At 51.9% G+C, this 24,020-nt stretch overlaps 9 protein-coding genes across 9 annotated transcripts; 4 read left to right on the forward strand and 5 right to left on the reverse strand.

The window, feature by feature from the left end:
• Positions 1–321: 321 nt before the first annotated feature.
• On the forward strand, positions 322–2,701 carry ASPVEDRAFT_31285 (CeGAL family transcription factor; the record flags this gene model as incomplete). Its single annotated transcript, XM_040810454.1, has 5 exons — positions 322–420; positions 483–574; positions 613–1,623; positions 1,693–2,428; positions 2,468–2,701. The coding sequence occupies 5 exons, from the start codon at positions 322–324 to the stop codon at positions 2,699–2,701; spliced, it is 2,172 nt and encodes a 723-aa protein (XP_040670615.1).
• On the reverse strand, positions 2,546–4,581 carry ASPVEDRAFT_44398 (uncharacterized protein). Its single transcript, XM_040813038.1, has 2 exons — positions 4,184–4,581; positions 2,546–4,127 (listed from the first exon to the last, which is right to left on the reverse strand). Exons 1-2 carry the CDS (start codon positions 4,400–4,402, stop codon positions 2,763–2,765), a joined length of 1,584 nt encoding a protein of 527 aa, XP_040670616.1. The 5' UTR covers positions 4,403–4,581; the 3' UTR covers positions 2,546–2,762.
• A 25-nt stretch (positions 4,582–4,606) lies between these two features.
• On the forward strand, positions 4,607–7,103 carry ASPVEDRAFT_44399 (glycoside hydrolase family 32 protein). Its single transcript, XM_040813039.1, has 2 exons — positions 4,607–6,387; positions 6,442–7,103. The coding sequence occupies exons 1-2, from the start codon at positions 4,854–4,856 to the stop codon at positions 6,837–6,839; spliced, it is 1,932 nt and encodes a 643-aa protein (XP_040670617.1). The 5' UTR covers positions 4,607–4,853; the 3' UTR covers positions 6,840–7,103.
• Positions 7,104–7,558: 455 nt separating this feature from the next.
• Positions 7,559–9,826, forward strand: ASPVEDRAFT_31288 (putative alpha-amylase; the record flags this gene model as incomplete). The annotated part of the gene is made up of 9 exons (XM_040810455.1): positions 7,559–7,720; positions 7,769–7,807; positions 7,857–7,972; positions 8,017–8,125; positions 8,175–8,403; positions 8,447–8,618; positions 8,651–8,815; positions 8,853–9,099; positions 9,158–9,826. 9 exons carry the CDS (start codon positions 7,559–7,561, stop codon positions 9,824–9,826), a joined length of 1,908 nt encoding a protein of 635 aa, XP_040670618.1.
• On the reverse strand, positions 9,784–13,513 carry ASPVEDRAFT_44403 (uncharacterized protein). Its single transcript, XM_040813040.1, has one exon. The coding sequence runs from the start codon at positions 13,319–13,321 to the stop codon at positions 10,028–10,030; it is 3,294 nt and encodes a 1,097-aa protein (XP_040670619.1). The 5' UTR covers positions 13,322–13,513; the 3' UTR covers positions 9,784–10,027.
• Positions 13,514–14,044: 531 nt separating this feature from the next.
• On the reverse strand, positions 14,045–16,652 carry ASPVEDRAFT_153182 (uncharacterized protein). Its single transcript, XM_040808340.1, has 4 exons — positions 15,436–16,652; positions 15,344–15,376; positions 15,182–15,294; positions 14,045–15,138 (listed from the first exon to the last, which is right to left on the reverse strand). Exons 1-4 carry the CDS (start codon positions 16,465–16,467, stop codon positions 14,058–14,060), a joined length of 2,259 nt encoding a protein of 752 aa, XP_040670620.1. The 5' UTR covers positions 16,468–16,652; the 3' UTR covers positions 14,045–14,057.
• An 866-nt stretch (positions 16,653–17,518) lies between these two features.
• ASPVEDRAFT_153183 (uncharacterized protein) lies at positions 17,519–19,726 on the reverse strand (the record flags this gene model as incomplete). Its single annotated transcript, XM_040808341.1, has 4 exons — positions 19,187–19,726; positions 18,986–19,142; positions 18,694–18,942; positions 17,519–18,626 (listed from the first exon to the last, which is right to left on the reverse strand). The coding sequence occupies exons 1-4, from the start codon at positions 19,341–19,343 to the stop codon at positions 17,519–17,521; spliced, it is 1,671 nt and encodes a 556-aa protein (XP_040670621.1). The 5' UTR covers positions 19,344–19,726.
• Positions 19,727–19,883: 157 nt separating this feature from the next.
• Positions 19,884–21,130, forward strand: ASPVEDRAFT_44406 (uncharacterized protein). The gene is made up of 2 exons (XM_040813041.1): positions 19,884–20,818; positions 20,864–21,130. Exons 1-2 carry the CDS (start codon positions 19,917–19,919, stop codon positions 20,973–20,975), a joined length of 1,014 nt encoding a protein of 337 aa, XP_040670622.1. The 5' UTR covers positions 19,884–19,916; the 3' UTR covers positions 20,976–21,130.
• Positions 21,131–21,163: 33 nt separating this feature from the next.
• ASPVEDRAFT_74329 (cupin domain-containing protein) lies at positions 21,164–21,891 on the reverse strand (the record flags this gene model as incomplete). Its single annotated transcript, XM_040816249.1, has 2 exons — positions 21,553–21,891; positions 21,164–21,499 (listed from the first exon to the last, which is right to left on the reverse strand). The coding sequence occupies exons 1-2, from the start codon at positions 21,805–21,807 to the stop codon at positions 21,164–21,166; spliced, it is 591 nt and encodes a 196-aa protein (XP_040670623.1). The 5' UTR covers positions 21,808–21,891.
• Between the last annotated feature and the right edge of the window lie 2,129 nt (positions 21,892–24,020).

Consider the following 24,020-nt stretch of genomic DNA (forward strand, 5'->3'; position numbering starts at 1 on the left):
TACTATGGATCCTGGATCTTGGATTAGTTGTGTTTCGTGGAGTTGATGTATGTATGGACGAGTGTACCTATGCATACTGGATTTCAATCAAATAGATCATTTTCAGCCCAGTTTCTACACCAAATTGTCCGTGGTCGGCCCCAGATAAAGCGGCCGGGGCAATCCACAATAGGCTAGCGTAAATCGACTGCGGAAGTCACCTGACTTGCATTTCTCCGGACGGCGTCACAGTCCGAGTGAGTGAGTAGATGATGGCATTGGCCCCAATGACCGGCATCTGAGGCATTCGAATCAAGAATATCGCCGCAGCGAGTGCTGGAAATGGGCCCGCCATCCAGCCACACCCGCAGCCCCAGCGTGCAGTCGCCTGCAAAATGCGCCACCCGGGCCTGCGATCAATGTAGGCTGCGCAAGACCAGGGTAAGACACATCCTTATACATGCGCCAACCGCGTGGGACATTGCTTAGAAAGGTGTATACAGTGCAGTCTATCTCGGCCGTGCGGACTATGTGTTTCAATGGGGTTTGAGTGCACATTTTTAAGACCGCAGAAGAAGCGCGGTCCTCCTGCCCAGTAAGTGTATCGTTTCCTTGTCTTCTGCTAGAGAGCAGCGTGTTAATGCCAGAAAGCCGGGTGTCGCAAATTCGACAGCAGCAGGATCAGTCCAGGGGGTCTGGAAGTAGGGCTGATTTGACCTTTTTGACCGAGACTGAACCTCATGCTCCACCTACTGTGCCGTCTTTGAGTCCAAACCAACTGGATTCTGGAGCGGGAGGTCAAGTCCTTTTGCCGCAATCGGACCAGCATCAGCAGGCGAGTCACTACAGTGATCCGTCTAGAAAGGACTACGATAATTCTCTCTTGGGCAGTGCTGCCCCTGCTGCACCGGCTTGGAATGGAGCCGCTGACCTCGAGTACTGGCTGCCGGACAGCTTCAGCTCACATCCTTATCCATCCTTTGGTTTCCAGGGTAGCAATATCTTTGTTAAGCAGAGTCTGCCGCCTATAATTGACGAGAATGTTGATGTTGGACTCGGCAATTCCGCGCCGTTTATGCCAAATGACAATCTCATGGGCGTGCGTCATGCGGGGGAGGTTGGTACACTGCAGACCGAATTCTGGCCGTCATATATCAACGAGCCCAGTATCATTCCCTGGATAGATGTATATTTCGACCGACTGCACCCGACTCTCCCAGTTCTCAACCGATCCTCTCTCTTCACGCGGATCGTCCAACAAGAACACCGCCGTAATCCCCAATTCGGCGCAATGATTCTTTCTCTTTGCGCCTTTTCACTCACGCAGCCGATAGATATCAGCGAACGTCCGACGTCCTCATCTCGTGCGGACCAGGCCAAGGTGCTAGTAACTGAAGCAACGCGGATGCGAACCTCGTCCGATTTTGGCGAGAATCCATCCATCGAAGCCGTCTTATCCAGTTTCTTTCTATTCGGGTATCTATTCGGAAGCAACCAGCATAATGCAGCGCGACTCCGGCTTCGCGAAGCCATGGATCTTGCGTCCACTTTAGGCCTGAACAATCCCGCGACGTATGCCGACTGCTCCACGGAGGAGAAGGGGCTGTGGCTGAGGACGTATCTGGTTTTGTCTGTGACAGAAAGGTGCCCCCCCCCGCCTTTCTAAAAGAGTGATATTACCTACCCCAGTCGAAGTGACTAACCAAGGAACAGAGCCTATGCCCTCCAGCGCCAACATCCCATCAGCTTCACAGGCCGCCCCCTCGACATCATCCGCGCAGCCGACGAAATCCGAAACGCAACGCAGCGCCTCGTCTCCGGCATAATCGTGCATACGGAAAAAGACGCCGCGGGGATGATAGGTCTCGCTCTGCTAATGGAGATCTTCGATGCCATTGACGAGGATATCCTCATTTGCTGGAACGCGCGGTGCAATGTCTCGACTAAGCACGGGGACGGGAAATGCCACATCCTGACTGAGGCTAAGGCGTTGAGTATATACCAAAATTTAGCTCGGGTTAGCGATGCGAGTCGGTATAGAGGTGGCGGGAGGAATAGTGATCGGTTTGAGCCGGAGTATTTGGACGAGAGTCGACGGAACAGTTTCAGTGGGGGCAATAATACTAACAACGATGACCAGGCAATTAGCACGAATACGCCGCAGCGTATGTCGTCAAGAGGAGAGGGGGAGGATATTAATAACGAAGCCCGGATCTTACGAGACTTTGTGTTCCTCTCAGAGACACAGTGTGCTGATATACTAGTGACGCAGAAATGGGTCCAGGACCGAGTATGGAATTTGTGCTTCAGCCATGGATTATTATCCTCCCAACCACATCCCTTACATCCAGGACTCAGTTTCCGTTACGCACAGCAGAATGCCGAAAAGGCACTGAGATTATGCCGTTTGTTACGGATTAGTGCGCTTGAAGCGCATGGCGTTGGGATTGTAAGTACACCGCTACACGCCTTAGGCTGTGACTAACAGACGCAGGTTGAGAAACTGTACAACATCGCTACCAGTGCGCTTTTGACGGCACATACTGAACAAGGTCGTGCAGAGGGTGGTTTACAGATGTCCGAGTCAATGAGAGTGCTCGCAGGCCATTATATGAAGCTCATGCAAACGCTGCGCGGCGGAAACCATCCTTACGTCGCTCAGTATAAAGCGAACCTTGCGTCTCTTGGCTGGGTTGAAGGTATGGACGGGCATGATTTATGATTCGTCATAGTAGTGTACATATTCAATATACCAAATATGTCAAGTATATATACAAGCTATTCTACGCACCCATATCTTTAGAAGCAGCAGGCTTCGCCCCCGTACTAGTCTGATATCCTCGCCATTTCCACATCGGAATCTTAGCATCATACATCTCATCCACCTCCGCAAACGTGCGCCCTTTCGTCTCGGGCATGCAAAAGTACACAAACACCAAAACGCAAGCCATACAGCCCGCAAAGACAAGGTACGTCTTCGCGCCGAGGTTCGCCGCATCGGCAGAGGTAAGCTGCGGCACGGCAAACGTCGTGATAACGGCGCTGGTCTGCGCGCAAGCAATGGTATACGCCATCGTGTGGTTCCGCAGTTTAGGAGTTGCGATCTCAGCAGGCATCAGCGCGGAGAGGGAGTAGAACCCCGCGCCCCAGAAGAAGTTGAAGATGAAGCCGAGGGCTGCAATTGCGAGGACGATGCTTGTGCTCTTGTCGGTGTAGAAGGCGAGTGCGCCGGCGGCGATGTCGATGAGGAGGAGGACAGTCATGCCCACGAAGGCTGTTGGGCGGCGGCCGGCGCGGTCGATGACGAGGGGCGCGGCGATTGTGCCGGCGAGGGTGCAGCAGGAGGCGATGACGGTGAAGGTGAAGGCGTCGCCGACGCCGATTTGGGTCAGGAAGACGGTTGTGTAGGTGGTTGAGAGGATGATGCCGGAGATCTGGTTGAGGGAGTAGAAGGAGCCGGCTGTCAGGGTGCGCTTGAGGTTTGCGCGGTCGAAGATCTCCCAGAAGCGCACGTTTGATGTGAGGGCGCGCTCGTTGTCCTCGCAGGCTTGCATGACGCGCAGCTCGTCGGCGACTTGGAAGTCTGAGAAGCCGCGTAGTTTGCGGAGGTTGGTGTGGGCTTCTGTTGCGCGGCCTTTGCTGATGAGCCACTGGGGGCTTTCGGGGAGGGTGATGGTCACGATGAGGATCAGGGCTGGGAGGGCGCATTGGATCGCCAGCGGGATCATGTACTGGCGTCTGTCAGAGAGTTTCTGGGTGGCGTCGACGGTGACGGTTGAGATGACGCCGGCCACCATGGACAGGATGTTGATGGATGTCACGCTGCGGCCGCGCATAGAAGGGGGCACGACTTCAGAGAGATAGAGCGGCGCAGTGGCATTGGCAATCCCAATGGCAATAGCGTTCAGGAACCGGCCGATGACGAACTCGGCGATGTTCCTGGCGAAGAGCTGGAGAAAACCGCCTCCAATGGAGAGGATGTATGCGCCGATGAGAGGCCACTTGCGGCCAAGATGGTTGTTCAACGGCGAGGCGAGAATGCCGCCAAAGATGGAGCCAACGAGAGGGACAGAGAAGATCAGGTTTTGGTTACGCGCAGTCAGGACGAGAGAGCCATCAACGGGGTTGGGGCCCTGGAATGTTTGGACCTGGTGGTGGTTAGGGCTTGATGCCATATCAGAAGGCGAAGGGAAGGGGGTCGTACAAACTCGCTCAGGGCTGCCAGCGGAGAGATGACCTTGTCGTCAAATCCAAAGACGAACGAAGCAGACCCAAAGGCAATACACGCCAGGATCATGAGCGCATTGACAGCGCCTTTCTCCGGCTCAGTCTGGCTGCCGGGGGCTTCGACGCCGTCGATATGCCAGCTCTGCGCCGGCTTCTCAGTTGTAGCCATGTCGTGGTCGACTTTCTCAGACGCCATTGTATGAGAGCAGGACTGCAGATATTTCAGATATTCCGGCAATTGCAAAGATCACGAAAACGGCCTTGCTTCGTCTGGAGCAGAGACCTTGAGCACAGCCTTTCCGACATCAGGGAATAGTCTTTTTATATGACCTGGGGGACGAGCAGTCCGAGGTCAGGCCGCACTGGGGAGAGTCCTCGTGGCTCTCTGGATCCCCAATTTCTCCGCAAAATCACTTGAACACGCGAGCTGTTTCTCCGGCAATCCTCCGTCCGAGATCTGCTCATCGGGCTGTGTGGTTCTCGGCTTCTCTTCGGCGCCAGTCTGACTTATCGGTTTCTCCTGTATTTCTCCGAGATGCCCCGATATCAGACATCATCCTCACCGATATGTATCTCCTTCTTAAATCCGGCTATATCTTTTCTCAAATTCCAGATGCGCGCGTCTTTTGCTTTGAAATACTGTCACAATGTCTGTTACCACACAATTGGCCCCCCAGCTGGCTAAACCCAGCACCAGCACCAACACCAACTCCACCACCCCAGCATTTAAACCAAGCTTTGCCATTTCAAAACAACAACCTGATCTCAAGTCTCCTGCATTCACCAGATGGAGGCCAACATACCACCTCATAGCTCCCCACAGCTGGCTGAACGACCCCTGCGGTCCAGGCTACGACCCATCCACAGGCAAATACCATCTCGCCTTCCAATGGAACCCCAAAGACAACGACTGGGGCGACATATCCTGGGGCCGCGCAACATCACACGATCTCATCTCCTGGGAGGTTGACGCGGATCCATGCCTCGTCCCGCATGCCCCCTATGACTCCAAGGGCATATTCACGGGCTGCTTCCAGCCAACGAACATAAACGGACAGGCTGATGGCACGCTTATGTACATCTACACGTCTGCTAGCAAGCTGCCTATCCATTATACTCTCCCTTATACACCCGGGTGCGAAACACTGAGTGTTGCGCTCTCCCGCGACGCTGGACGTACCTGGGAAAGACATCCACATAACCCTATCCTGGACAGACCTCCACCAGATATACAGGTAACGGGCTGGCGAGACCCGTATCTATTCTCCTGGTCCTCTGCCCCGGCGGCGGTCAGGACGCGCGCACAGGATGCGGCTGCCTCGGAGGATATCATGTACGGTTTCATCTCAGGCGGGATAGTGGGAAAGACCCCGACGATATTCGTGTACGCTGTTCCGCGAAACGAGCTGGGCAAATGGACGTATATTGGCAGCTTGCTAGATGTTGGACTCAACATGGCGCCGTCACGATGGACTGGTGATTTCGGGGTGAACTGGGAGGTTACGAATCTGGTGACGTTGAGAGACGACGAGGGCGTTTCGCGGGATTTCCTTATTATGGGTGTTGAGGGATGTATTCCAGAGAGCAATAATAGCAAGGACAGAGACAGAAAAGCTGTTGCGAGAGACCGCAGGATCCAAAGGTCCCAGTTGTGGATGTGCATTAAGAACAGCGCTGACCGGTCGTCTTCTGCGTTAATGCAGTATGCCTACGGTGGGATATTCGATAGCGGACTCTTCTATGCCGCAAACTCGTTCTGGGACCCTGTTGCACAGCAGCAGGTGTTGTTTGGCTGGATCACGGAGGAGGATCTGCCGGACGATATTCGCAAAGAGCAGGGGTGGAGTGGGCTGATTTCGCTGCCGAGGGTTATGAAGCTGCAGACCATGCACCGAGTGAAGAGAGCGCGTATAACTGATTTGAAGGATATTACTTCGATTGAGGTGACGCCAGATGATCGTGGTTCGTATACAGTGCGGACGTTGGGGGTTACTCCTGATCCGCGGGGTATGAAGTTGCGTGAGGGCGCGAAGGAGAGTAAACTTTGTGATTTGGTGTTGGAAGATAAAAATGGGGAGTATATGAATGATCATCTTGAGCTTAACACAGCTCGATGGGAAATCGATGCTGAGATTTCAGTTGGCAAGACTTGCACGAGGGTTGGGCTGGAGATTCACCACGGTAAGTTCCTTGATATCAGTCAAGGACCACCTCTAACAAGCTATATTCATATAGAAAACTACAAAACTGTTCTATTCTGGGATCCAGAATCCGAGACATTCCAAATCCACCGGCCGGACATCCAGAATACGCACAGGGGAATCAACCATGATCCTGAAACCAGCCCTCATACTTTATTCACATATATCTCGAGTCAGGGAACTAATGACGAAGAGGTGGAAGAAACGCTGCGTATCCGAGCATTGTTTGATGCAAGCGTGCTCGAGGTCTTTGTGAATGAACGAACAGCCATATCAACTCGGATATACAATGCTAGCGAGACCAACTGTCCTGCTAGCACTAGGATACGCTTCTTTGCAGAATCCGCTCTCAGTGAAGGGAATGATACTGTGGCAAAACTTCTTCACGCTACGGCATGGGATGGACTGGGGGTAGAGGCTAGACAGCCATAGTCCTCCTTAGATACATACTAGACGATTGCTATATATGTACACTATAAGACGGACCTAATGCCGGAAACAGACGTGGCGTTATTCAAAAGGCCAGTTAATATAGAGTTAATGATATGTCGGACCGACATCGTAGATAGTCTGCATTTGCCCAGCTATTTCGATTCAAATAATCTCATTTCCCCGATATCTCCCCGCTGTGTACCTGTTAACTGCCGAGGAAAGCGCCTCTTCATGTGCTTATACTGTGATCAGACAACAGTCTAGAACCCATTTTCCGTCCCCATCCCCATCCCTGCCCCGGAGGATCGCGCCTATTAGGACTAGATCGTTATCCTATTCTATAATATCTAGTTAGTATAGGACAAATACAGTGCCTGGGCTTCTGCAGGACCGGATCTTGCCGGCAAACTCGTAGCTGTCATGCATGCTTTGCGGGGAACAGCCGTTTGGCTAGATAAAGCGATAGGTCCTAGAAGATCTGGCATATTCATAAGCTTGGAGACTCCCTAATCTATCCTCAGCATTGAAATTGGATTGGTCATAAGTGTAGACATTAATTGGCAGCCAACGTTCAATTTATGTAACCTCCGGCGCCAATATCAGTCTGGTTTCCAACATTGCTGCGGGGATGCTCTGTGGGAAAAAGGATATAAAAGGGTCATTTCCAATGTAGAAATATATCGGAAACAGTGGTTATTCTATAGACATCAGCTACAGCCATGCGACTCTCTACTTTGATGGCATTTGGGGCTCTGGCTGGGAATGGAGCACTGGCCTTGAATGCGGATGGATGGCGCAGCCAGTCTATCTACTTTCTCATGACGGATCGTTTTGCTCGGACTGATGGGTCGACGACTGCTCCTTGTGAGCTTAGCCAAAGGGTGGCTACTTTTGTCTTTATCCTTTTTGTGGATGCTGACTGAGAACAGGCATACTGCGGTGGGAGCTGGCAAGGGATTATAAACCAAGTATGTCAATGACCCTTTGATAGTAGCGGACTGGTTTGACCTTTGCTAGCTTGATTATATCCAAGATATGGGATTCACTGCAATTTGGATCACACCCATCACCGAGCAGATTCCCGAGACGACTGCATTTGGAACGGGATTCCACGGTTATTGGCAGAAGAATATGTACGAGTCCTGGATACTCTCCATATACAAGCTAAGAAGTCTAGATATAACGTTGAGTCCCACTTGGGGACAGCAGACGATATAAAGGCGTTATCCAAGGCGCTTCACGACCGCGGGATGTACCTCATGCTTGATGTCGTGGCCAACCATATGGTAACTGTGTAATAGAACAACTGCCTATATTGTTTTTTAACGTTAACAGGCCTACGCCGGTCCTGGGGGATCAACCGACTTCAGCATCTTCACCCCATTCAACTCAGCCTCCTACTTCCACTCGTACTGCCCGATCAACAACTACGACGATCAGTGGCAGTCCGAGAACTGTTACCTGGGAGACAACACAGTGTCGCTCACGGACCTGAATACCCAGAACTCCGAGGTCCGCCGTATCTGGTATGATTGGATCAAGGATATTGTTTCAGAGTACTCCAGTAAGATACGCCAATAATCAAAGACAGTTCTCAGGGTAACAAGGATCAGTTGACGGACTACGCATCGATACTGTCAAGCATGTCGAAAAGGACTTCTGGCCGGGATATGTCCAGGCAGCAGGGGTATATGCTGTTGGTGAAGTCTTCAACGGCGACCCAGCGTACACATGCGGCTACCAGGCGTCGATTATGGACGGCGTTATGAACTATCCGATGTATGCAACTCTTTACTGTGATCTCAAGATAGGACTAACTTAGGAGCTAGATACTATCCCCTCAGAGAAGCCTTTAAGTCTTCTAGCGGAAGCATGGGAAACTTGTATAACATGATAAACTCCGTTGCGTCTAACTGCAGGGATCCAACTTTGCTGGGTAGTTTTATTGAGAATCATGATAATGCCCGGTTCGCAAGGTACGTGATTTCTAACCTTGCAATCCTGTGCTAACAGCCCCAGTTACACCGACGACATATCCCAGGCCAAGAACGTCCTCGCTTTCATCTTCCTGACAGACGGAATCCCAATCGTCTACGCCGGCCAGGAACAGCACTACTCAGGCGGAGAGGATCCGTATAACCGCGAGCCTGTCTGGTGGTCTGGCTACTCTAGCCAGTCCGAGCTGTACCAGTTCATTGCCGCTACGAACAAGGCCCGCAAGTTGGCTATTGATAATGATTCGGGCTATGTTACGTCTCGGGTACATCATCCCAGCCCTGATATCTAACTCTGATTGCCTACTGATTGTAATCTATTAGAATACACCATTCTACAGCGACACAAACCACATCGCCATGCGCAAAGGCTCCCAAGGATCTCAGGTTATCACGCTGCTATCGAACCACGGCTCCCGCGGTAGCTCGTATACATTCGACCTCAGCAACCACGGGTACTCGTCTGGCTCTAAGCTTGTAGAGCTATACACCTGCTCCTCGCTGCAAGTCGACTCGAACGGAAATATCCCCGTGCCTATGTCGTCGGGTCTTCCGCGCGCGCTTGTCCCTGCCTCGTGGGTATCTGGGAGTGGATTGTGCAGTAGTACGCCGACGAGTACGCTTACGACTACGACTGCAACGGCGACAGAAACGGCTTGTGTGTCCGAGACGGCGGCGGCAACGGCTTTGCAGATTGTGTTTGAGGAGAAGGTGCAGACGGTATACGGGGAGAATATATATCTCGTTGGGTCTATAGCGCAGCTTGGGAACTGGGATCCGGATAATGCTGTGAAGTTATCTGCGGATGCGTATACGTCTGCAAACCCGGTTTGGACCGTGACTATAAGTCTGCCGGTTGGGATGAGCTTTGAGTACAAGTTTGTGAAGAAGACGGGTGCAGATGTTGTTTGGGAGAGTGATCCGAATCGGCAGTATACTGTTCCTGCGGGGTGCGAGGGAGAGAAGAAGACGTTGGGAGGGTCCTGGAGGTAGTTGAGTGATATTTTGGCTAATAGGATGTTATAAAACACTGGGCTGCTGTCTACGCAATGGTATATAGGAAAATATGCTGAACAGCCTGAAGTATAGTATGATGAACGAGATGTATGGGATTTCCAGCTCCATTTCCCATATTTGTCCAGCCTGCCTTTTCCTACCATATCACTTTCTTACCCTCACCCACAAATCTCTAGCTCATTCTCCCTTCTCCGAATAAGGAGGCGACGGATCCTCAATCGGTGAATCCGCCAACAAGTCCGAAACCCCCTGGACAAGAGTCACATCAGAATCCAAGCGATGCCGACTAGCTGCAACAGCTTCCACGCCCAGTCTCTGCCTGAGAAGCTCCTCCCCGTCCCGGGCGAGACCCTCAAGACGCTGCGCTTCCTCAACCCTTCCCTGCGAGGAGTAAACAGCCGCAAGAGATTTCTGGGTTTCGATACGGTCACGGTGCGCGGCGTCCAGCGCTTCTAGGTCCCGGGCTACAGCAGCTTCGAAGAGCGTTTCGATGGGGTGGTACTGAGCCTTTGCCACAGTTTTGCCTTTGGGTTCGGCAGGATCAAGCTCTGCATCTGAGTCCGGATCTTCATATACCAATGTCGACCCCGTCGGCGTCCCCGGCGCACTCGAGAGCGGAGGCAGAGGACCAGAGCGAGACCTCCTTTTCTGCGCTGCAAGTGTCCGCGTCGTTATAGCCAGTGCTTCCTCCCTGCGTCCCTGGCTCCAGAGCAGACTCACCAGGCGTTCGACGGTGCGCAGGGTATAAGGGTTATCCACGCCGAGCCGTTTCTCGCGCCCGTCCAGCGTCGTGCGATAGAGCTCTTCCGCCTCGAGAGTCTTGCCCGAGCGGTCGCATAGGATGGCGTAGTTCATTGTTGCCTTGAGTGTGTCTGGATGGAGGAGGCCGAGGACTCGTGCAGAGCGCTCGATTACGTCGCGGAAGGCGTCTTCTGCCTCGTCGTAGCGCTGGAGTTCGCGGAGGTTGATCGCCATGAATAGCTTCGTGGATAGCGCTGTGGGATGGTCGGCGTGCAGTCTGGCGGAGACTTCTCTGCTGGCTGTTTGGTAGAGTTGCGTGGCGAGGTCGTAGCGTGCTTGTGCGCGGTATGTATTCGCGAGGTTCACCATGCAGTGTAGAGCTTCGAGGTGGTTTGAGAGACCTGATGCGCGGTATGCGTCTAGGACCATGGTGTAGATCTCGATGGCCTTTTCGTGCTGGCCCTGGTTGCGGTAGACTTGCGCGAGGAGCTCGCGGGTGTTGAGTACGGCGAGGTCGTTGCTGGGGAGGAAGAGGGCTTGCTGGCGGAGGGCGTCGTGGTACATAGCCACTGCCTCGTCGTAGCGGCCCTGCTTGAAGAGAGAGCGTGCGAGGTTCTTGAGCATGTGGACTTTTGTCTTCGTCTTGCGGACCTGGCCCTGGTCGGCTGTGCTGTCGGTTTCTGTGCTGCTCTTGGAGCTGAGGAGGCGAGTTAGGGCTTCCTCGACTTCGGTGTAGCGGCCCTGCAGGAGGAAGATGTCGGTGAGCTGGGCTTCTGTTGAGGCGATTTTCTCCCAGCTCGCTTGTGCTTTTATACTCGCGAGGAGGACGTCTTTGCAGATTCGCTCTGCCTCGTCGTAGCGTCCGTTGTCTGTGTAGAACGTGCAGATTGCCTTGAATGCAATACGCAGTTCGTTGTAACTGGACCCGTCGGCCCAGTTGGCAGCGTAGGTGCATTGGAGCTCGAGACTGGCGTCGACATGAGAGAGCGCTTGGAGACGCACTTTCAGCGTCCAGTCGCGGTAGTCAATGCCGGCTGATTTGATGTAGTGGTCGAGGACGAGGAGGGCTTCGATGCTGTGCTGCCGTCTCTCGCTGGGTGGGATGCGCAGTTGAATCCAGTCTCGTACGAGAGGATGAAGTGAGAGCGTACAGAAGCCTGAAGCGTCATTCAGATCGTTGTCATCGCCACCGGAAACATGCTGGATCAGTGATAGATCAGCCAGGAAGACGACGACGTCTTGATATACGAATTTGTCCCAGGTTGCACCATTGGAAAAGGGCTTTAGCCACGATGGAATGGAAGTACTGCGCATGCCCTCAAAGTAGGCCTGGAACATCTCCATCCGCACATACAACGGACCAAAGAATGCAAGGGTACTCAGGAAATGACCGAGAGAGTCGGCGTCGATGGGACTGTGCTCCTGCGCCTGGAGGAACGACATCTCCCAGGTCGTGAATACCCCGAGAGGAGTTTCAGTTCCCCCTTCCCCTTCTCCTAGTGACCGCTGATACTCCCAGATATGGGGAACATCCTTCAGGATCTTCTCCTTGCGGTGTTTGTAGTGATCCAAGAACTCCTCCGGGCTAATCTTGCGCGAGCGAATGTAGGCTGCGCTCTGGTCAATGGCTAGCGGTAGATATCCCAGGACCCTGACGACAGCTCTAGCCTGTGTTAAATGAGCAACTGTGCGCGCGTGTCCGGTGCGCTGCAAGAGCAATTCAACCGCATCTGCCTCGTTCATGCCGTTGACGGGGATGAGGGTGCCCAGCGGCGCAACATCCGCATGGCGCGTCGTCATGATAACAGCACCGCTCGACGATCCGGAGGTGGAATTCGAGTTCGGAGGCGTATACTCGAGGATATTCTTGACCTTCTGCGGCCAGTCGTAATTGTCAAACACCAGCAGCCAGTGCCCACCCTGTTTCTCGACGACGCCGTGCACAAAGGTAATCTGGGCCTGGATATTGGCGAACGTTCTCTGCTCGCCGGATAGCGCGAGGATATTCTTTGCAATCTCTGCGAAGCTGCGCTGGATGGAAAGGGTCGAGATACTGTTGATCCACAGGATCGTTTTAAAGTGGGCGCGTGTCTTCTCGCGTCTGCAGTATTCTATCGCAAGGCTGGTTTTGCCTTGTCCGCCCATGCCCAGCAGGACGGCGATCCTGGTGTCGGCGTCTCTGCCTTGCGCTTTGACGACGCGGTCGATGGCCTCAAGGGTATCCTTTCGGCCGACGAACTTGGCTGGGCCTTGTCCGAGGGTGGGGAGGTAGTAGTACGTGGGAGGGGCCGGGGGCGCAGCAGCAGCAGCAGCAGCCTTGACGGACGACTGAGTGCTCAGGTAGAGGGTTAGGGTTGTCTTGTAGCTCTCGAGCTCAGCCTTGCACTCCTTCGCGGTATTCTCGGCGTTGACGCTCCTCAAAGCCTTGAGGACTCGTGATGCCACCGAGTCGCCCTTCTCAGGCAGAACCTTGGTCAGGATTTTGTTCAGGGTCGTGAGATTCCGGATACAGCCGTTGATAACGGCTTCCAGGCGCTGGTCCGGATTGACAGCAGGATCACCCTCAAGACTGCGAAAGAGCTCAGCCAGCAGGGGAATCTGCGTCGAGAGGTCCTGGTAGATGACGGGGACGTTGGCTGAGGCCCTGCAGTATTTCGTAATGCGCGAGGAAACAGCGTAAGCAAGCATGAGGAACTGGGCTGCTGTCCCCGCTGCCGATACCGGATCCATCTCTGTCTATCTTCTGTCTATCCTCTGCAGGAAGGGTCTCGACTGCCCTTTTCCTGGGAGATCGCGTCACAGAGGCCCGCGTGGAGCCATCAGAGGTCCGGCTGCTTATGCGCTGTCCTTTTATGAAACGGCTGCTGAGCCTCGTTGCGGAGCCTGGCATGTTGATTGTTTGATTATTTCTTGTCTATACTCAGCCTCGTCGTTACATAGCTGGTCTGCTGTATTTCCTCCATTTACTGTGCTACATGCACTGGAAGAAGGAGGGCCAAGTCCAGCCTTGTCCTATTGCACTCGACCAGCTGGCGCCGTGCGGGGAAGCCAAGATGGATAGCTGATCAAGCCCTGGTTTTATAGGATACAGCTGCTGCAGTTGATTTATCAATGCTCGTGGATTGGTGGATGGGGACGCCGCGTGCTGATTCTTCAGAACAGGCTGAGCATCCTGGCTGGTCGTAACGCCACTGTATTGAGGAATAATAACGAGGTCTACAGCCTTGCACTGTGATCGAATTACCAGCGCACGTGGTGTCGAAATAATATGTATGTCCGACGGAAGTGTATCTCATTGCGTAGTAAAGTATCAAGGGGAAGCCCTAATGAGGCCTGGTATGGGCCGGTATCTGTATAGAACAACAAGTTAAACAGAGGCAGGAAATCAATTTTGTAACTGAAAATATCTTTTTCTATTGGCGTCGCAGCCATAAATAAACCAGATGTATTCTTGTATATCGGTGTTTCAATCGCAGGTAGAGCCATGTGTAAACCTCCCCCAGCGCTGCGCCATACTCAACAACTTCTGCTGAATCCCCATACTGAACTTCGTCTGCACATCTGAATCCAGCACACCAGCACAGTGGTGTATAATATCCACCGGGACATGCAAAGAAACAAGTGTACCGCTGGGATCAGAGAACATGGGAACAAGCTCAGACTGATGATCCAAGTACGCCAGGATAGACGGATGCTCTGGTGGTAGATCATCGAGCACCACGGTCTCTTGAGACTGAGACTGAGCCTTGGTATCGTTGAGAGAATTCGCCCACGCGACCAAGGCAACGCGGTATACAGCCCCAGCCCACCAGACCGGCCTACTTGATTCTGGGGTGCCGCGAACAAGACGCAGGACCTGCCCGCAGTGGACGTATATATCCCGTGTATTTTCCAAGTGGTATGGATGTTTCCAGGGAGCGGGACCCGGCTTTGGAACTTGTGATCCGGGCTCAATGCGCGCCATCCGCTCTATCTCGGGGAAACTGACCATGGTGTTGAGCATGATCAGATGGTACAAGATCATGTTAGCGGTGGATGCGCGGGCATCACTATCCGGCATGGATGGGACGTCGTCTGTGGAATTGGACGCACTGTGTGCTCTGGCAAGTATATACCATTTATGCAAGAGTTCCTGCACCTCCTGGAACTGGACGGAGAGGAGGACGAGCGAGGTCTGTCCGACGGCTCTGTGGCGTTCGCTCTTACCCGGGGCCGGGATTCTGTCTACGCTGCAGCGGAGATGGGCTACTGTGTTTTGGAGGTAGCAGAGCAGTAGACGTAGAGATGTTGGTGAAACATCGCGCATGCTGTGGACGTCGTTGGTTTCTCGAAATTGGCGGACATATTCGTCGAGTGATGGGGGGATGGGGTCATGGTCTGATGACTGTGATATGCCCTGCATCCAGCGTTTAACGGAATTTAGACTCGAGTTGCTATCGCCGCTTGGGATTGGGACGTCGAGGTTGATGATGGAGAGATATGATGTGGATGGGATGTCTTGGGACAGGCATATCTCCTGGTCGAGGATGAGCCATGAATACGTGATTCTGTTACATTAGCAATGAACAACCTAGTATATGAAGCCCGTACCTATTTTTCCTTTCATTCTCTTCCCATACCTGGCAGCACTGGGCAACATCCGTGGACTTGAGCTTGGCCAGTTGGGCCTCTCTGTTCTCTTGGAATCCTGCCTGGGAATGCATCTATAACAGGTTAATACTAAGATATCAGCACGGAATTCATATTACCCACCTCAAGAAACATCGCCTTTTGACATATCGCAATCTAAAAGCAGGAGAAGCGCAATGTCAGCAGAGCCCAAGCAAATACAAGATCACACTTACATCCATCTGCCATTTATCACCACTCCAAACCGCCACAATCGTAAGCAACAACGCACACTCCAGCACCTCAGGGTCAAATGCCAGCTGCACATCCTGCTCAATCTGTCTGCGCAGGGAAATTCGACAAATCTCAACAAGCCCATGCGCCATCTGGTTATTTGTTTCGCCCGCTCCAACCGTCATGGCTCCGGCTGCCAGCATCAGGAGCAGGAATATACTGGGCAGGATGGGGCGGCGACTGCTTTCCATTCGCTTGTTGACGGTGCTGGATGCGCTTGTTATGAAGGGGTAGTATGGTGAGTATGCGACGAGACAGGATCGGAGGATAGATTCTAGCACGGGGGGAGGGGGGAGGAGGAGGATGGATGGACCAGGGCCTATGGGGTTGGGGGTAGTATATCCTGATGCTGTATTCGTTTCGATGGCTCGATTGCGGAGACTGTATACATGCTGGGCTTCGTTGAATAGGCCCTGCAGGACTGCAGTGAGTCGTTCTCTGGTGGTAGCGAGAAGAGGAGCAAGCGCTGAAGTCGACTCGGTCAGTCCGCTATTTTCTATCGGCTCGGTACAGCTCTCGAGCAGTGTTTGGAGGTTATTGACATGCCGGGCAGCTGTGGGCGTGCATTCGCTTGACGGGACGATGGGATTGCACTTGAATATTGGCCAGCCGTCTAGGGCTTCGGCCTGGGGTTGGATATCAGCCGCTTGCAGAGACAATATATTGTCCGTTGCAGTAATAGAGCTTGGAATATCACACAGAGACCCGTCTGTGTCTGTCAAGTTGGTCAAATAGGGTGTTGGCGATGGCAGTTCTGGAAAAGGGCTGAAGGGGAAGTGGTCCCCTGGGAGTAAATCTTCGAGCGCATAACATCCGGGCCCTTCATCAGGATACAATGAATATCCACTTGAAGAGGATGCAGTAATAGGAGGGCCTTGAAGTGCAGCTTGTAGGTCACTAGAACTGTCGCCCAATAGCGTCCAATCCATATCTATATAGCCGTCGTGGGAGAAATGATTCTCACTGGCGAACATAAAAGCTGAGGGATCCGAGCTCACTCTCGTCCGGCCATGATAATCTCTAGAGCGAGGCCGTTTTCTTTTCGAATCGCTGTAACTGTGGTTTGACCGAGTGTGTCCGTGTCCCTGTCCGTGCCCGCGACGGGGTGGCCGAGTTTCACAGACAAGCTTTCTGTCTACACACCTGGTGCATGGTACCTGTTGAGATTAGCTATGTAAATCTGTAGTGATTATTCTCATACCTTTCTGTCACATTTAGCCTTTGACCTGGCGCAGTGCGTACAAGCCAAAACAGACTGAATCCGCTCCTTGGATGAATATGAGAATAGTGACATCGCGAGAGTACTTTGGTAGATGGCTCAGCCAATCTATCTATGGCTAGAAAGTATAATATATAGTATAGCTGCCAGAGCTGTGGCGGCTGACAGTGAGACGGAGCTTGAACAGCGCCAACTCTCACGGATCGCCATAGCTTCAAGTACTCCATCACGGACGCGGGGCTCTGATTACGCTGAGCCTCGCCAGTAAGACAAATAGGCCGGACGACCAGTAATTCACCTCCGCGATGGGCGCTGACTGCAGGAGGTCGTCAATCCTGAGGAAGCAGCGGCTGGCCTTATTCAGGGTTGCCAATCCGTCCAGAGCAGAGTCTGAAGATAGCATATCGATTGAGGCTTACGGTCCTGTTTGTATGAAGATAGATGATTGTTGCAATCTAGGCTGCAGCAATCCAGCGGTGAAGAGACTGGCGGGTTGTTTGGTGTGACCTGGAGGTCGGGATGGCGTTCTACAGCCTATAGCAGCTCGATGGAGAGATCGTCAATAAGTCCAATAGAGGGACCAGAGTATAGAACGCGAGGGGCTATCAATCGGCCTACAATTACAGGGAGTGGTAGGACGTCGGTGTCTTCAGTGCAGGAGCAATAAGCAAAAACAGTCCGATATATGATATTCAACAAGCATACTTGACTTGATATACGCTATACCCCTGCCATGTGGTCATCTGCAGCTGGCCTAAGTTATCTATAGCTTTGATCGACACTCTGACATACATCCAGCTACACAGTTACATCCCCCCAATAGCAGCAGAATTGAAACTAATCTTCGTCCTCCTCAGAAACACCGCCAGCACAACCGCAACACACCCTGCCGTCAGATCCAGCACAAACGCATCCGTAATGGCACGTACAATAGCACTAAGCACATCCGACCTAAGCGCCTCATCTAAAGAGTCCAGAAGCGCATGATTCGCCCCCGATATCAACGCCTGGATCCCGTCCGCACTCACACCGGGAAGCAACGCAGCAGCCTGGGTAGTTGCACGGTTCAGAAACACCGTATTGGCAATTGAGAGCGCGATGGCTGAACCGCCGACTTGTGCGCATGTGATGAATCCAACAGCCATGGGGATCTCGTTAGCAGGGACAAGAGACTGTGCGACGGCGAATCCGGCTTGGGAGAACACGCCTGTGCCTATCCCGCCTACGACGAGAGCTCCGTAGATCTGGGCTTGGCTTGTTGAGAGCTCTGTAATCCGTAGGAGGACTCCGCCGACTATGACTAGGACTCCGCCGAGGAGGTACCAGGGCATGTAGTAGCCCATTGCGGACATGGCGAGGCCGTTGACGAGATTACACACAACTAGCGGGACGATGAACGGGAGAAGACGAACCCCGGCATCGAGGGCGGTGTCGCCTCGCACGAACTGGAAGAAGAGCGGGATGAAGTAGATGGGCACGAAGCAGGATGTCCCCGCGGCGGCAGTTTCGATGAAGAGGAGGACCATCTCTTTGCTTTTGAGGTACTGCATGGGGAAGATGCGGGCGCTGTAGGTGGTGAATACGGTGAAGCCCTGCTGGAGGAAGAATAGAGTGAACAGGACGCCAGAGCAGACGAACATGCCGATAATGCGGCTGTCGTTCCAGGGGTAGAGCACGCCGCCGAAGGAGATGGCCATGATGCCGGAGACGTAGGCGCCGATGAAGATAACAGGGCCGAGCCAGTCGATTTCGGCAAGGCGTTCTTTGACTGATGCGCCAGGCCGGGGGTCGATGCTGGGGATCATGAAGAAGAATACTGGGGCGAAGAGGCCGCCGATGCAGAGGTTGATATAGAAGGCCCAGCGCCATGTTGCTGGACTGTCGGTGAAGGCGCCACCGATGATGGGACCAAGCCTAGACAGTTAGGTTTGAACAATAAATTGGCTCAAATAACTAAATAATACTGAATAAGTATACTTACACAGTGCCGGTCCCCCAGACCATGCCAGTCAGTCCCATATAGATAGACCGCTCCGTTGGCGAAGTGAGCATCGACAGAATCGTCATCACGCCGAGATACATGCCAGCGCCACCGAGACCGCATATGGCACGTCCGATAATGAGACTGCTCATATTAGGCGCAGCACCGCACACTGCTGAGCCGACCTCGAAGATGGCGGTGGTGATGATATACAGCCACTTGCAGTTGAACTGGCCGTATCCTTTGCTCCTAGTTACGTTAGACAATACTAGAATGAGAAAGGGATTCTTACCAAACAAGCAGTGTACTAGCAGCTCCAAGTAGAAAGGCCACTGACAGCCAGGGCAGCATCGTGAGGTCGCCAAATTCATTGATGATTGCCGGCTGCACATCGGCCACTATAGTGTTGTCTAGGGCAAACAGGAAGACGCAGGAAAACACCGAAAGTACTGAACAGGTTAGCCATGTATCTACATATATGAATTGTACTTACCGACAAGCACCCAGGCAACGCCATGGACATCTCGTGGTGGCTGCGTAACGCTCAGGGTGCGATGGATTGCCTCTGTTGAGCTATGTTCTTCTTTATTTTCCACGCCCAGAGAGAGAGTCTGCGAGGGAAAAGACGGAATGACTTCAGTAGATGACATTGTAGCAAACAAATAAACTAACAGTATGGACCTTCGCAACTGCTGCTGGCAGAGGGCACGGCTGCTTTATCGAAGCCTTTTAATACCACGCTGTTTCAGCCATTTGCCTACAGTCCCCTGGAATCAGGACGGAGTAACACCAGTACTTCACTTGCCATTCACAGCCAAGTCATAAGCAGCAAACAAAGCATCAGGTAGTCAGCTTGGTGCCGGAGGGCCACGGAAGTCAAGTCTGGTTCGAAACAAAGAGATAAGCCTAAGCCCAAGCCCAAGCCCACATCAGACTGGCTGAAACTGTATTGATCCTGGTTGATAAGACGTAGATCAGGCTCATTCAGCCTAAGATGACGAGGATACTCTGGCAAACCACGGACCAGCCGGAGTTAGCTTGCACAGGGGGTTACACAAGTCTCACCAGGCTCACCGCAGCAGAATTGCTATTCTTATTCACTCTTTGTCACAGCGGATGGATGTTCGTCCGCCGGGAGGTTTATTGCACCGTGCTTCAACCTTATAAGCATTTAATATCGGTTAGACTCAGCCTCCTACATCTATCTGACACTGACCGACATCATGGGCGCCATCTACAGCCGCTTCTTTACAAGACTTACTCTCCCTCCATTCTCTGCTCTTAATGGAAAAACTATCCTTATTACCGGGGCAAACACTGGCCTGGGTCGCGAAGCCGCCCGCCATGCCCTAACCCTCGGTGCCAATGTCATTCTGGGTGTGCGCTGTGTTTCAAAGGGCGCTGAAGCAAAGAAGGATATCGCATCAGGTATCGTCGCCGGAGATTCCCGAGTACACGTGTGGCCTATCGATCTGGAATCATTCGCTAGCGTCAAGGCCTTCGCCGCCAGGGCGCGTGAATACGTTGCCTCCGGTGGCCGGTTGGACTTTGCAATCATGAACGCAGGTCTTGCATCGGTAGAATGGGCGACGACAGGAGATGGATGGGAACGAGGACTACAAGTCAACGATTTATCGACCGCACTTCTGAGTCTGGAGTTATTGCCGCTGCTGCTTCAAGCGAAAGAGCAAGACCCTGCGTCGCAGCCACACTTGACGCTCCTTGCGAGCGACATCCACAAGAATGCGCGATTCCCCGAGCGCGACGCTGACAATATCCTCAAAGCGCTGAATAGTCACGACGAGTGGAAAAAGTCCCAGGCTCTGGCTGGTCCGACAGAGCGCTATGCGATCACGAAGCTGCTGGACATTTATATCACCAAGGAGCTGGCGCGACTGGTCCCGCGAGACGAGAATGGGGATCCGCTTGTTATTGTGAACTGTGTCGCTCCTGGATTCTGCAAGTCGAATCTGCTGTCGAGGGAGGAGAATATCCCGTTCATGATCAAGATTGTGCAGGCTGTTGTTGCGAGGACGATCGAGGAGGGCAGCAAAACGCTTGTTCATGGTGTGACGCAGGGAGCAGAGAGTCATGGGCAGTGGCTCGAGGACCAGGTTATTAGAGAGTACGTTTTCTATTTGATATTGTTGGATGATGCTAATATTGACAGTCCTGGTAATATGGTGTCTGCGCCGGACTTGGTGCTGGCACGAGAGAAGCTGTGGAAGGAGATTGTTGCAGTCTTGAAGGAGGTTGACCCTGATATTCGCACGGAGTATTGAGTATTTTTAAATGTTTTTTATTATTTTAGGAGCGTTTATCATTGTTGTTAAGTCTGCATTTAGGAGTTAAGGCTACCATCAAGGCTGCCATTAGCATTCTCATATAAATATTACCAGAACTGTCTATAAAATCATCGTAATATATTCAATCTCCCATATACAGAACCATCCTAGTTCTAATACTCCCCCTAAAGATTATCCGGAAAATCCGCCTGCAACTCATTCAGCTCGACCTTAATCTCCCTCCCATTAATCGGCTTCAGCGGTTTACAATCCAGCAAGACAAAAAGCATCCTTCCCGGTCGATCAGGCGAGACATTGCGCCATCTATGCACAGTCGCGCGCTGAACCAGCACATCACCCCGACGCATGATCCGCTTCTCGCCACTGTCCAACTCAACCTCGAACTCGCCTTCAATTACAGTCCCGTAGTCTACCGACATCGCGCGGTGCAGGGGCGATTCCACGCCCGGTCCGAAGTCGATCATACGCAGGAGTGTTCCGCCGGGGACGTGCAGGCCGGGCTGGAAGGTAAGTACTGAGAAAGCAGGTGAAGGTAGAAAGAGAGGAGGCTAACCGCGTTATCTCTTGCGAATGCAAGGTCCGCCTCGTCGTTAAGGTCTACTGCGTCGCCGTGGGTGCTATAGATGATGTTTTGGACGCCCCGGCCGTTGGCCATCAGGGCTTGATGGTCGCCGTTGTCGGTTGGGAGGAAGATGCCCTCGCCCTGGGCATTGTGGGTTGTGATGAACCGCCTGATATCAGGGAGTCCTTCACCAGGGAATTTGGTGAAGGGGCCGGGGGTTGCGTAGATGTCGTTTGCGTTGGCCATTGTGAGTTGGTTGAAGGTTTAATTGATGGTGTTAGAGGTCTATTTCCAGATACTTTTATAGCACAAGGCTCTAGTACCCTGACAATAGGCACCAGTCTGTCCGGAGTCCGTGAGGTACCGGAGCTCCGATCCTTGATAGATTCGTGCATGGGGCAGAGTATAACATGGATGTTGGGCGATGGCCAGTTCTGAGCTTATCGGACTCGATTTAGTCGATCCTGTTCCTCACACGACTTTCCTCCTCTCTCTCTCTCTCATCGTCTATTGCATGTCTATATTTCCAATTGCATCTCTCCTGCTGTGTGTTTGTTTTTCTCTCCGATAACCACAGCCGATCCCTTGGCGACCACTGCGCATCTCGCTCCCTATGTAACACTGTCATTACGTTAAAAGCGACCACAGTAACAATGTCTAAAACACAGCTTGCGTGGACTAATCCTCTAAAATAACTCTATAACTGAAATTAATAAAGCTGAAGAACAAGAGAAAAGAGTTATTTATTATAAAACCTAAGAGTAAGTGCTGTAATAGCCTTATCTTTATACTCAGCAGGGTCTTCAGGGTCTTATATACAGTTATTCTTCGCCCAGAAGTAGGATATTATTAATTTAGATTCCCTGATTGATTTAGATTTAGATTTATTAATGGATATTATTCTACAGAGTATAATGCGGGATACACCGGAGTTCTCAGTATATAGTTAGTATAGAAAATAAATATTAGAGAAATAGTACTAATAATAGATTGACTAAAGTAATATAAGCACGAAACAGTTAGCTATAATATATTCTACGTGTCCGTCCCTGTCAGCCATGTATCTTAATTCTTTAGCTATTCCATCGTGTATCTAGTACGCAACCAGCTCGTTCCGGGCCTTGCCCCTAACATATACCCAATCTGCTATGCTTCCTAGTCGAGAACAGCCGGGGTTTTTCTAGACTTGGGAAGCACTTGCTTCAGATATTGAAAGTTTATTAAATATACATTTAATATCTCCTTTAGAAGTATAGATATAGCACGTCGCCGCCCATCTAACTACCACAATTCCTCGGAGGACAGGCAAAGAAAGCCGTACATGCATTTTCTCTATAATTTGATTCTGCCACCGACACTGACATAGGACATGACACATTTGCCATGAATGGCCGGCAAGGTAGTCCTACCGTAGGGGTCAGGTTATGTTATGCACGTCTATACCTAACAGCCCTGGTTGGGCACTACGTATAATTTCGAGTCTCGAGATATCCAACCTACCATGACGGTGGAATATAATACTTCTGCCAATGCTCCGTGTTAGCTTCTCTGAACTTTTCAATCCCGACCGCGACCCCATCCTCGTTGGCCTCGCAATCCCTCTTCTTCATCCGATCAGCCCAGCTATTCAGTACCTGTTCTACCTATACTAAATAAAAGTTCGTAGTTCTATGTATTATTCTGCCCTGGTATAGAGCCTTGTAGTTATCACGAGACTCTGGGTCTTTATCTATATAGGAGCTTACTCCAACGGCACCCCGTTAGACTATCACCATCCGTACCCCCAATACTAAAAGGTAATAAAGTCGACACTGATGCTCCAGAATAGTGGACGTCGCCGGTGATTATGTGTCGAACTAGTAAAGTCAGTTAGTTAGTTATTGGCCAACTTAGGGATTCAGAGACTGTAGGGAATCGAATCCCCGGCGCGATGTAGCGGAACCGGACTTTGCAATTGGAGATGGCCTTTAGAAATTCGAGGGCAAATTTTAAAGGGGAAGCAAGATGTCCTGATTTAATCCTGCTGGATAATGCCATGGCAAGTTAGTGGGCTCGTCTTTGTGCTCTATCTGAATCAATAACTCCGAAGCCCTACGCGGTTACCTTTAAATCATACAAACCCTAACAAGGTCCCGCTTTACACTCGCCAAGTCTGTGCTACCAGCCAGCCTACCACCAAAACAACACTGAGTAAAGAATAAATAATAAATAATTAAAAAAAAAAACATACAACAGCTGGGATTCGCATGTGGTCACCCACCATACTACTAACCAGCCGGCGTGTGGCTTAAGTACGGCTGAGCGGACGGGAAGCCCTGTTTTCCACACCCTGTGGTCGTATGTACTGGAAGTAACCAAATAGTGGATAATATGAGGTACCAGCATACCCTGCAAGAGCACCTATGTCTTCGAGGTAGCAGGTATCACAAGCAGAGCGGAGCTTGCGCGATTATTTTTCT

Source organism: Aspergillus versicolor, assembly GCF_001890125.1.
Source record: "Aspergillus versicolor CBS 583.65 unplaced genomic scaffold ASPVEscaffold_8, whole genome shotgun sequence".
In the NCBI taxonomy this organism is placed as follows: domain Eukaryota; kingdom Fungi; phylum Ascomycota; class Eurotiomycetes; order Eurotiales; family Aspergillaceae; genus Aspergillus; species Aspergillus versicolor.